This window comes from Cricetulus griseus, chromosome 3, assembly GCF_003668045.3.
Source record: "Cricetulus griseus strain 17A/GY chromosome 3, alternate assembly CriGri-PICRH-1.0, whole genome shotgun sequence".
NCBI lineage: Eukaryota > Metazoa > Chordata > Mammalia > Rodentia > Cricetidae > Cricetulus > Cricetulus griseus.
The window spans coordinates 130,828,988-130,842,196 of record NC_048596.1 but is presented as its reverse complement, the minus strand read 5'-3'; the positions used below and the strand labels follow the sequence as shown (position 1 = coordinate 130,842,196).

Genomic DNA, 13,209 nt, shown 5'->3' with positions numbered 1-13,209 from the left:
TGGCGGGCTGGGTGTCTCTGTTCCCATTAGAAGATGAAGGGGCAGACACTGATGATAATAGGGCCCAGTGACTCCCTAAGGCTGGCCAGCCAGCCAGCCAGCACTGACATCCAGCCACCTCAGCCATCACTGGTTAGGCGGCTGTCCCTAGGCATTTGGAAGGCTTAAGATATTCAGGGCTTGGCCAGGCATTGGTGGCTCATGCCTTTAATCCCAGCACTCAGGAGGCAGAGGCAGGTGGATCTCTGTGAGTTTGAGGCCAGCCTGGTCTACAGAGCAAGTTCCAGGACAACCTTCAAACCAATACAGAGAAACCCTGTCTTGAAAGACCAAAAAGAAAAAAAAAAAAAAAAGATACTCAAGGCTCTTCTGTCTGACCTTTGCTTCTTTCTGTGTATGTGGTAGGTATGTGTGTACATGTTCATGTGTGTATGGACACATGTGCATATGGGTGTGTATGCATCTAGAAGCTTCCTCAACCACTGGCCACCTTACTTTTTGAGACAGTCTCTCCTTGAGTCTGGAGTTCACTGATTTAACCAGACTGGCTGGCCAGTAAGCTTCAGGGTCCCCTGTCTCCATCTCCACAGACCTGGGATTTACAGGTACAACCTGCCATTCCTAGCTTTTTAAGTGATGCTGAGGATCCAGACTCAGATCTTCATGTCTGTGCAGCAAACACTGTGTTGACTGAGCCATCTCCCTAGTCAGAGAAGCTGTCTGCCCTGACTGATGCTGTTTGAGCCCCCCAAATGTCTTCCACCTCAGTTACCTCTGCTGTAAAATGAAGATATCAACATTTTCACCCTCTTGGAGCTGGTAGGTTAGTTAAGAGAATCAGGAAACACAACACTCATATAAGCAGCCACAGCAGTGCAATTGCCCAGGTGCTAACTGGTACACAGCCCAGCTTTCTCTTGAGCACTACACAGGTGCTTGTTTGGTGATCCTCGCTATGACCCCAAGAAAGAAGGACTCAGACTTGTTGAAGACAACAGAACTTGGTTAGTTCTGACTGAGGCCTGGGTCATACCTGCAGTACCAACCACTTGGAGGAGGCCAGCATGACACCCAGTACCTTGTACCTTTGGCCCCTTTGGATTGGCATCCAAGTTGACACTTTCATTTTCTGAGAAGCCTAGCATTTTAAAGAATATCCAAAGGCCCTCAGCTCTGTGAAGTTCCCAAGAGCGTGAGCACACCTGTGCATAAAGTCAGGTATCTGTCTGTTCTTGGCTCCTTGCTGTGATAAGGCAAGGGAGAGGACACAGATGGAGCATTGTGGGAAAGTTTGCGACATGGCAACCATCTGTCTGCTATCCTGGATTTCTACCTTGGGCTGGGTGGCCTTGGACAGGGTACTAACTTTTTCTGATCCTCAACTTCCTGACTTTAAAGTGAAATAGTACACATACAAGCCCAGAGCCTACAAATCAGCTTCTTGGAGGACATTCAATAAGCATTGCCCACAGATTTTTAAATCCTTAACCCAGGCAAGATTGCTTAGCAGAGTAATAGCTTGAAATCTCTAGGTTGGTTGTAAAGAATCTGTACAAACAAAACTCAGTTCACAATAAACTTAGACAGCAGGTTCTTTAAAGGGAGGGGAGGCTAAGGAGATGGCTCAGTCAGTAAAGGGCTTGCCTTGCAAGCCTGAGGACCCGAGTTCAATCCCCAGAACCCATGTTTAAGAAAAGCCAGGTATGGTGGCACATTCCTGCATCAAAGAGGTTGAGACAGGTCCCTAGAACTCACTGGTCGGTAAGCCTTGCCTAGTTAGTGAACTCCAATCAGAAATTCTACTTTAAAAACACACAACAACAAAGCAAAAAAACAAAGTGCACTGGTCCTGTGGAACAGGATGTTGACCTCTGACCCCCACACATACATTGAAACACGTGCAAGTGTATCTACACTCACATGTGGTACTGGTCAGTGTCTTGTGAACCTGACACAAGCTAGAGTCATTTGAGAAGAAAGAACCTCAATTGAGAAAATGCCCTCATCAGAGTGGTCCATACACAAGTCTGTGGGGACATTTCTTGACTAATGGGTAATGGAGAAGACCCACAGCTCACTGTGGGCGGTGTCATCTCCCACAGTTAATCCTGGATGGTGTAAGAAAGCAGGCTGCGCAAGCCATGAAGAGTAAGCCAGTAAGTGTCACACTTGCATGGCTTCTGCTTCAGCTCCTGCCTCCAGGTTCCTGACTTGAGTTCCAGTCCTGACTGCCTCGAGTGATGGAGTGTGACCTGAGAGCTGCAGGCTGAAATAAATCCTTTCCTCCTCAAGTTGCTTTTTAGCTATGGTGATTTATGACAGCTATAGAAAACCTAACTAAGACACATATACGTATTCACATGCACCAATAAAATAAAATAAAGAAAAGAAAAAGACGAGGAGGAGATTGGAGTTAGATGATTGAGCTTGAGAAATCAAGTGTTAGCTCCTGACAGAAACAGACGACTGTCTTGTGACTTACTGCTGTGATTCAAACATGAGCCACCTCGGCCACTCCCAGGCTTACTCTCTTCAGCGTACTAAGAGAAAAATGCCCCTTCTGAAAGATGAATGCTGGGATGGCTTCCCTAGAAGCTAGTATGCTCATACTGCAAACAAGGGTCGGGAAATGGCACCTATGTTGAAAGGTTAATCTCTCATGGGGGGGGGTATTTGGTACCTAGCTAGATGAGCACCCAAAAGTCTACAGCTTGGGCCCAGGGTGCCTCAACAGAGCTGGAAAGCCACGAGCCACCGAGGCCCCCACATCTGTTTCCAAACTTTGAACACAGTAAACACCCAGCTCCATCAAAACCACTGAGCTGGCCGGAGAATATGACAGAATAAAGCATTTTGCGGCTCGAAAAGGCAGGAAACCATATCAAGGTAGAGAGGGAGGGGTGCCCTCCTGTGATGTGGTCAGAATTTTCAAAGCCATATTTCCCAGTCATTCTTGGGTCCCTTTAATGTTGTGGCCAAGAGCTGGATCTTATTTCTTGTGGGCTAGCAGGTTGCAGTGGCGGGACTGAAGTGCTGGGTGCTGTCCCCAGTCCTCTCACCTGCAGCTGCCGCTATCAAAATGCTACAGTGCCAGGGCGATGGGACTGCCTGGAGAGGAAGGTGGCCTTGCACTGCTTATACCACAGATGGTACTGACACTTGAGGACAGGGTGGGGAGGGTTGCCCAGGGCACATCCTCTTGAGCCTGCTATTAGTGCTCACGGACATTGCAGACTGATGAGCTCATGCGGGGGAAAACAGAAATGTTTTTGAAAAAGCCAGTTTGGCAGCTTGAACAGTGTGGCTGGTTTTCGGTGCAGGAAGAAAGCCGAGGCTCTCTGGAGCTTTTTACCCTGGGAGGGAGCTACACTCACTCAGATTCATTCCTGGGAACAGGAGACCTAGCAACTGGGAGGAAGGAAACAGAGCTCAGGCTATCCACAGACCGCTCTCAAAGAGAGCTCCCCTAGCCCCAAGGAGTATACTTGGGACAAAGGCAGTTCAGTGTCCTGCCTGATACTGTTCTTCAAAAGGGTTTTCAGCATCAAAACCATTTTTCTAAATCAAAGACCGAAAAGATGTCCCTTCCTACAAAATGGGCCTCAAGGTTTGAAAAAAATTTTAACCAAGAAATTGAACTGTACAACAGCTAGAGTGAAGGTTGCAATGGTTTTGAGACTCCCCGAGGGGCCAGTGACACAGCTCTGGGGCAGGTGCTTGCCACCAAGCTGGAGGACCTGAGTTGGATCCTTGGGAGAGCCAACTCCTGAAAATTGTACCCTGACCTCCACAAGTGCACTGTGGCAAGTACACACACACACACACACACACACACACACACACACACACACACCCCACACATAATAATGACTAAAAGCATTTAAAAACAAAAGACTTCCTGTGGCCCAGTAATGTCTTCTGGTCATCTATCTCAGGGCCAAAGGAGGGCTGAAATTTGTTACAGAGCACACTTACAACTTATTAAGGCCTTTCCAGCCCGGTAGTATTTGTGTCCTGCCCATGGGTAGGCAGTATTGCTATTCCTGTCCCAATGTCCTAGCAGAGGAGCTACAGTTTAGAGAAAAGTTACTGGCCAGCAGGGAGGCGGGCAGCATGGGTCAGAGTCTGGCGTTCTGTAGGATCAACATGATGAGTGCTATTATTTAAATTAACTACTGTATGCTGGGGACCTGCTGAGGATGTCAAATGGCTATTTTTCCCAACACTTGGATACCATTATCTATGACATTTTACCTGAAGAAATGAATCTCAAGCATTTAAGAAAACAGCATGTAATCAGTAAGTGGCAGATCTGGGATTTGAACTCAGACCTTTTATGCTGTGGGCTTTCAATAATCAAATCTTGTCCTTGCCAACATTCTGGGGTTGTTCACCACTGTCCAGTTCTGGGGTGATACAGGAATGCATTTAGAAATGCAAGGTCTTGGATTTTCTATAAACAGTGTCATTTGCTTTAATAATTAAAACAAAAGGACCACAACCAGCTCATTAAGTCTGTGGTCTCATGCATATTCAACAATGCCTGAAAACTTCAGGTAGTGCCGAATCCCTAAATACATACTGCATTTTCCCCTTACTAAGTTCTTACAATAAAACTTAGCTTATAAATTACCATAAGAGATGAGAAGCAGCAACTAATAAATGAAATTACAATAGCTCACTGCAATACAAGGTCAATTGCTTATTTCTAGGATTTTCCATGTAATATTTTTGAGCTGGGGGGTGATTCTGATAACTGAAACCTCAGATAAGGGGAGACTAGCTTACCTATGATGAGGTAATATTTCTGTTTACAAGGAACATAATATGGAGAAGAAAATAGTTATTACATGAATGTCCAGGAGAGGTCAGGTGAGCTCAGTCTTTAGTGACCAGCTGTGAACGTCCCTAGACTGGGAACCACTGAGACAGGGAACTTCCTTTATACAGCTAGGCTCAGAAGCTGAGCTGCAGGGGAGAATGTCTGACTTCAAGATGAAAAGGATAAAGTCCTGAGGCATGGTCATTTCCCAAGACCAAACAGACCCGTGGCCACACAAAACAAGCACCTCAGATATTTCCAGTCACACCCCATGGGGACAGACCCCCAAGTGAGGGGAACAGTGAGGATGGTTCCCCCACACCTGACGGTGCCTATACTCACTGCCAGGATAGCACGGTCCCTTTCCACAAGATCGGCCAGCTGGTGCAGCAACTGGCCTCGCCTCAGGGCATCCAGCTGGCGCCACGGTGAGCCCCTCTGGAAGGCAGCTTGTGCGGCCTCCACAGCCTTGTCCACATCGGGCTGCATGGCAAAACAACAGAGAGAGTGTGTCACTTTTCATGCAACCGCAGTCTGAGGGCACAGAAAACAGCAGTTGTCTTGCTGTGGAGCCAAGGAAGGAGGGGCAGCCCGGCTTCCAGAAACAAGTTTTTAAATCCTTTGGATGACTGGGGTCTTCCAAGTACTTTTTTCTTTACATGATAAGTCTTTAAAAATATTTCTGTAATGGCCAAGTATTAATGTCTTATAGAGTCGTTGACTTCAAATGTTTTTCTTGATGACCCAGTTCTAAAGGACTTCCCAGGGCAGTGCAGTGATAGCTGAGCTGGCTTAAGTGTTTGCTGTGACAGCCTGAAGATCCAAGTTCAATCCCCAGGACCCACAGTGCAAACAGAGGAACAACTCCCCAAAGTTGCCCTCTGACCTCCCAGTAAACACAGGAGTGTCTGCAGGCACACGCACGTCACATACACACTAATAATAAATAAAATAAGTTGTAAAAAACTAAAAAGATTTACCATGTGTTAGCTCCATTTCAACACACACAGAGACCACCGCTTCCACACTAAATGTTGTACTTAAGGAAGAGTAACAACCACGGGTCTTTGTGTGGTGTGTGTGTGTGTGTGTGTGTGTGTGTGTGTGTGCTGAGAATTGAACTGAAGCCTTGCCATGTGCTAAACAAGCCTTCTACTACTGAGCCTTGCCCCTTGCCCCTGCCTGCCAGCTTTTAAAAGAACAGAAGCAAGATGTGTGCAGAGGAGAGCCAACTGTCCTCATTTCAGGAAAACAGGCTCTGAAGATCTGGTTGCTGATAGCAATGTCTCATCCTGCCCTGAGCCTGTCTCCCTAGGTGATAAGACAGGTAGCTGATGAGGACCCCAGTCAGGAGAGGCCTCAGCCAAGACCATCACCAAAGCCTTCACGGAATGAGGGGATGCTTTAGCAAGGGAAATGTTGGACACTGTGGTTCTTGTCCTGGTTCCCAAGAGGAGGTCAGGACCTCTTCTGCTGCAAGGGATGGGTAGCCTGTCTCTGGGTTTATGGAGAAAAATGTTTATCCAGGTGATGGAAGCAACCAGACCCTACCACTGGGTTCCTACTTTCCTCCTGGGGTTTATCAGTCATACACCCCCTCTGTCAGGCCCTCCCAGCTTCCTCCCACCCCACCCCCACTTCTTTGCTTTTCAGTGTAAGGGATCACAGGGAGCTGGGGCTATGCTTGTGAGCCACTGGGCTTCCTTTCCCATACAAAAGCTGTCACTTGTGGAAGAAAATCCCAGTCTTCTTCACCCACTTGGCCTCACCAATGTACACAGTAAGAGTCTGTGTGTATCAGCAGGTGTGGTGGCACACACCTCTAACCTCAGCGCTTGGGACGTGGAGGCAGGAAGATCAGGAGTTTGAGGCAAGACTGTGCTAAATAGTGAGAACTGTCTCAAGAAACCAAGGCCTGAGGGTGTTGCTCAGCACTGGAGTGCTTACCCAGCATGCAAAGAGCCTTGGGGGTTGACCTGCAACACTCTGCTCCATGCCTCCCCAATATCTGTAGTCCCAGGAAGATCCCCAGAAGCCTAGGAATTTTCCACTAGCCTGGAAAATAGTGCAAGATGGTATCTCAGAATGGGGGGGTGTGGTAAAAAGGAAGAGCAATGGTGAGGGGAAGGGATGGAACAGAAGGGAGGAAAGGTGATGGAAGGAAGAGAGGAAGAGAAAAAGGAAAAGGGGAGGGATGAAGGGAGACAGGAAAGGAAGGAGAAAGGAAGAAAGGCAGGCAGGCAATCCATCCAGTACCCTCGTGGTTAAGCAGACACTCGTTTTTCTTCCCTCTGTAGGAGGTTGTTACCCTAATCATCTTTTCTTTAGAGGCCCTTCTATTTAAAACGTATTTTATGACCTTGAAAGGTAAAAAAAAAGATACATGCAGAAGTCGCTTCATGTCTGTGTGATAAAGGAGACCTTATACCAGGCAAAAGGTCTACCCAGACTACAGTCTCATATGATTGTGTGCATGTCCACTAGCAGAGAAACCGAGCAGTAATGTGACATAATCACACCCCCCAGGACCATTTGGGAGCATCCTCCCCACCCTTTGAAACCCCCCCTTTTAAAGTGTCTCCTGCCAGAATGCTACTTTTGGTGAAACATACCAGCAGGAAATGCCTTCTTGGGAGATTCTTTAATGCTTACAGGTTGAAATAATTGAGAAAAAAACCCTTCCCTTTAGCTGTGTGATGAAGACAGCTGAGGTCATCCTCAGAGATGGAGAAACATCCATCAAAGACGGTGACTCTGCGCAGAGGACCATCTGTAATTGATCCCATGTTAGGCTGTGTTTGAGCTGCACATACCGACTGGCTGCTGTGGTTGCCCTGGCCCTACCTGGAGGTGGGCCCATGTGTCTTACAGCCAAGCCACACAGCTTCCTCAGCCTTCGTTTATCTCTAATCGGATTACTTAGAGAAGGGGGGAGGGACCCACCTTGTCGCCTTCTTCCACCTCACAGATTTTCTCTAGAGTTGAAGGGTTATATGTGGCAAACTTTTTCCCACTCTTGGACTCGTGCCAGTCGTTGTTGATAAATATCTAAGTGGGAAAGGAAGTGCAACAAATTAGGTTTAAATCAAAATCATACAATTTCAACATGCTAAGGATCTTAGGTAATGTCTTGTCCGCCTTCTTCCCTGCCCCCTCCCTTGGATGTTTTGTAGATGAGAACTGGAGTGGGGGACAGAACACAGAATCTCTCGAAGCAACCAATGGGGAATGGCCTCACAGAACCAATTGGACATAATTAATCCAAAGCCCTTTTGAAGTTATTTTTCTAAATTGCATCTTCATTTGTAGCAATAGCATGTATTTGCCAAGGGACTGCTGAATGCAGTGGTTACAAGGAGCATGCACATGGAAGCTTGCATGGTGGGGAGACTTGTGTACATACGATCTGCCAGGTCCTGAAAGGTTGTAAGCTCTACACACCCTTTCCTCCTTCCAAGCAAGACCCCTAGGACCTAGGTTTATTCGAGATCTTCCCATGACTCCTTAGGCTTCCTTAAGCCGCATGATGGCATGGTCTCTGCATCCCCTTTACAGAGTTTGGAACCTTCCTGGGGTGTTTTACAAAGCCAGTGTAGGAACACAGAGTTAAGTATCTGGGTTAGAAACTTTTAAATTATGTTAAAAGTATAGTAAACTGCCATTTATATCCAGAAATAAGTAGCTCACAAAACATTATCTCATAGTGGCCTCAAGTATCCAAACATAACTAAAAATATAGTATTTAAAAAGCGTTTATCAAATCAGTGCACTGAGACCCATTCTACTTACTGGGACTTTTTTCTAAGCTTTAATCACCTTTAGAAGTTGTGGCTTTGGAGAGCTGGAGAGATGGCTCAGTGGTAAAGAGCATTAGCTGCTCTTCCACGGTCCCCTGGTTCAATTCCCAGCCCCCATGCAGCAGCTCAGAACTGTCTGCATCAACATTTCTACAGGATCTGACACCCTCAAACAGACATACATGCAGGCAGAACACCAATGCCCATGAAATAAAAATTAAAAAAAAAAGATGTGGTTTTTAGAAAGAACCAGAACCGGGGACCCATAGCATACAAAAGCAGGCTCTGATGGCACAGAAGGCCCATCAGCCACCAGGGCAGCCACAGTTTCTGTAGTTTCTGGAACCTCATTCATGCAGCCCACCCACAGAAAAGGTTGTTATGTGCCTGCCTGAATTCTATAGCCTAAAGCATATCATATAACTATGCAAGTGAGTAAAATGATGATAATAATATTTTTTCACTGCATTTTTCAATGATGGAGGTCGATTCATTTGGGACAGGACCATCCCCTGCTGATAGTAGAGCAGCCATGCCCTGAGAGTGTGTCTTGGTTGCCATTGTTTCAGACTCTCTTGTATAGGTTTTGAAGCAGAAGGAAACCAACCCAGGCTACCTCTGGAGTGAACCTCAAACATCAAGCAGGCTTTGGCCAGGCAGGTGAGCAGAGGCTAATCCAGACCCTCAATATGGAGTTTGGAGCTGAGAGAATGAAGTTCCAGTAGGGCATGCCCATCTAAATTCTGGAAGCTTGGAGCCTTCCATGTGAGGCCAGGCCCCCAGGGAAGCATGCGAGGAAAAGGCCTGGCTACAATTACAGGTTTATTCTTCCAGCTGAAACCAAATCCAAGAGTTCACTTTTGCCATGCAGCAAGTAATTACTCGGCAACAGCGAGAAATTAATAAGCAGGGAAGGAGTTAGTGCGGAGAGGAAAGTGAAGCCAGGAGCAGGCCCATTTGAAGGAAGATGAAATTTCGTTGGTTAGATAATAGAGACTGTCAGAGAAAATTGCTGATTCTAGGTCCTTCCTGGTATCAATTCCAAGGAGGAGGGAAAATGAGAAGGTGGTAAAACAGAGTCTAAATAGCCGGGAATGGAAGCAGATTGCAGTGATCGGATGTCTACTACATACACCTCATCTGTAGGCACGCTCTTCAGATATATATATATATATATATATATATATATATATATATATATCCTGGTTGTTCCTGACATTGATCCTTAGACCTTGCAAACCAGTGACCTCAAATAAAAACTTCAGCCCAGTTGACCTTATTTCTGCATCTCAGAGTTTCTCACTAAGCAAAGCTGCTTTCCTTATCCTACTAGTAAGTGATCCCATAAGTGGTTCCCACTGCTGGTTTTCTTTCCACCAGAGCAACTCATAAATACAAATGAAGAAACAGTCCTGGGCGGGGCCCACCACTGATGCTGGATGAATTGTGACTCATAAGGTGCTAGCTGACAGGCCTTCGTTGACGTGTGAACCGGTAGGAACAGGGCATTATTGAGATATAAAGCTGAAAAGATACTATGGGATGTAAATAGAATTCATATTTCACCAATGGACCTGTAAGGCAGTGCCTGAGAACGGTAAAGGTGATGATCACAAAAGAGAATGCTGCTGGTATTATTTCCAGCAACTTCCACTGGACTCAGCTAAATTCAAAATGACTATATTTCCAGCAGATTTGGGGGATTTTCACTTTTCATGAAATAGATGGTAAAATTTTGTATTTTGATGAATTAAAACACTTGAAAGAGAACCTCTGCTACTAGAAGTGGGTCCCTGAAATGGAAGGGGCTGCCATCCTCTAGGATCAGTACAGAGATGTGCCCTCCCCCCCCCAGGACCCTCCCTCTCCTCACCAGAATCACTCCACATGAACCTGTGCCCAATATACAAATCTGAGGACAAATGAAGGAGCTTTGATAAAATCACCCTTCTGAACGCTGGTAGATAGTCCTGCCACAGCCTGGGCTCAAACCGGTCCTCCATGTTGGAGAAGCACAGTGAGTCAGGAAAACTGCGCACACCCTTGCTAGCTGGAATGCTTCACAGTCTACCATTTGCCCTGGACCTGGACTCTGCTCTTCAGCATCTTTGACTCCCTTCCTTAGCCAGGGCACCCTGATGGTACGAGGCTCACCTTGGCTTTTAATTGTTATGAAAGGGCTCTGCAGAGGTGCGCAAGGAGCAAGGAGGAAGCAGGCAGAGCCAATAAGGGGTGGAAGGTGTAGCCAGACATCTCCTGGAACCTTCCAAGGATCCCAGCTCTCAGTCCCCTGGTTTCCGCAGCCTCCATCAGACACACCAGCGCCTTCAACCCACAAAGTGGGAGGGGGCTGGGTCAGGACAGCATCGCTCCTCTGAGGACCTCCCAGGGCCCTCTCCATAAAGGCTGCATAGATACCTTTAAAGTGTTCAGGGATTCGCCTGGAAAGAGACAAACTTTTCCTGCCCTGTAGCTAGACAGTTGTGGGAGGACTCAATTTATTAAGCAAAGGGACAATATTGTTCATTTTCTGGTGGCTGTGGTGTTTTTACATAATTGTAAAAACAAAACGAAATGGCCACCACCAGAACAAGAATCCCATCTCAGTGTGGGTCTAGAAAACGAAGCCATTATTCCTCCCGTTTGTAGAGCTGGTGTTGGAATTCTCCCTCTAAGGCTGATACCATTGAGGAAACTGCATTTTAAAAACTTCCAGTCCTACCAGGGCTGTGCCTGTCTTGATTATAGAGCCTTCCTTGGAAAAACAGCTCATGTAAATGTCATGCAATGTATACGTCGGCATAGCCAACTTTGGGGACTCAGTGCCAACCGATCAGGGTCTGAAGGCCACACGTAGCGGCCTGCCGCTTTCGCCTTTTGATTAAAATTATTCCAAAAGGATAATTGCTACTTTTGAAAATAAAATTTATGAGGGTGGTTTCTAAGCATTGTGACAGCTGGAGTCAGGAGCTATGGATAAGATGTGCAAATAAGATGGGTTGAAGTTTCCAGACCTGAAGCCAAAAGCTGCCCTGGATCTGAGTCCCTCAGATGCTCTGCATCCAGCAGGCACAGAGCAGCGCATCCGCATCCAAGAGTTTACAGTTGTTCTTCCCAGACGACATCACCATTGTCCCTGCAGCTCACAGCAGGTATCTCATCACTCTGCCTGTTCCAGCCTCCCGGGAAAGGGCAGACGCCAATACTCCCGGGCACTATCTGTGGCCTTGTGCAACCTGCAGCTCAGCTTCCCTAGGCCCAGGCCTTGAGTGTTCATATCAGTGGTCTCCATCTTCCCTCTGCAGCTGGACTGGTAAACTAGATTTAGGCTGAGCACACATAAGGGGCCAGATCCTTCTCTCATTGCCCAGGAAGTTCCGAATGGGGCTCATACTTGAAACTCATTTTGGGTCCTCAGGTACCTCTAGCGCTCCCACAGCCTAGGGCCTTCAGACCAGAAATCCCTCTGTAAAGAAGTCACCGGGCACAGTGTCACTGTTACAAGCAAACAGCACCCAAAGTGGACGATGGCCCACCCAGGCACATCGTGGCCGCTGCAGGCTGCAACTCTGCAGCTTCGGCGCTTGCGGAGTTGCACTCTTGGTCCTCAGGTTTGAGACTTAGGTCACCTAGGCAGAGGCGTGGGTTCTCACTCTGGGTGCCCCCCCCCAAAAAAGTGAAGTTTCCGAGGATCCGGACCCCACCAGTTCCCAGTGGACTTCCAACAGAGTTGTCTCCTGGTCCCTGCTCTCCCTACCGGACTGCTCTGCGCGGCCGAGGCCGTGAGTCGAAGGGGAGCCCTCCTTACCTTGGTGAACTTAACCTCCAAGTTGCGGATGGGGCGCGGCAGTGCAGGCTGTTTCCCATCCGACTGTCCATTTTCCACAGCCCCGTTAGTGGTGGCCATGGCTGGTCTGCGCTCCACGGCCCGAGGAGTCCGAGTCCCCGACGCACCGGCTCTGCCTGGGCGGTGCGCAGCCTGCTCCGGGTGACAGCTCCGCGCCTTTATGCAGCGCCCCACGCCTCCCGCCCAAGGGGGCCGCCTAATTGGCTGCAGGAAGGGAGGGCGGGCGCCGGAGGGGAGGAGGGGACCCGGCCGCCGCCGCAGTCACCCCTCCCGCTGTCCCTGCCCCTGCAGGAGCAGGATGGTCCCGGTCTGACCTCGGCTGCGGCGGGATCCCTCTGCGCGTTGCAGGGAGGCCACGCCGCGGGTTTCTGCAGCCCTGGAGGCTGCCCTTCCGCGAGCTCGGAGAGCGACTTTAGGGCCGGGAACTCTCAGGATTCGGACACCAGTAAAGGGAGGGAGCTGGCGGGCAGCGATCGCGGTAACAGGCCCCTCTCCCGAGGCACCTGTGGTCCCTGCTGTTGCCCAACTTTGGCGGGAGTGAGCGCTCGGGCCCAACTTTGGCGGGAGTGAGCGCTCGCTCTGGTGCCCTATGAGGAGCCCGAATCTGGACGTCGTGCGGCCACCACCCATCTCTGCCTCGACTTGGGGTCCAATAGCCAGACGCCCGAGGTCCATCCTGCCCAAGCTAGAGCAGCCAGCGACTGGAGGTCCACTCTGAGTCGGGCTGGCAGGGAACTTCTTCA

At 48.4% G+C, this 13,209-nt stretch overlaps 1 protein-coding gene across 2 annotated transcripts in view; it reads right to left on the bottom strand.

Annotated features, from left to right (window-relative positions):
- Aldh1a3 (aldehyde dehydrogenase 1 family member A3) overlaps window positions 1-12,526 on the bottom strand; it is a 31,729-nt gene extending 19,203 nt beyond the window's left edge. For both annotated transcript variants that reach the window (XM_027408102.2, XM_035441383.1), the window contains exons 1-3: window positions 12,428-12,526; window positions 7,766-7,870; window positions 5,165-5,305 (exon numbers count right to left, since the gene is read on the bottom strand). In XM_027408102.2, the coding sequence (XP_027263903.1) occupies window positions 5,165-5,305; window positions 7,766-7,870; window positions 12,428-12,526 (345 nt within the window). The remainder of the gene's footprint in view (window positions 1-5,164; window positions 5,306-7,765; window positions 7,871-12,427) is intronic.
- Window positions 12,527-13,209: the final 683 nt, after the last annotated feature.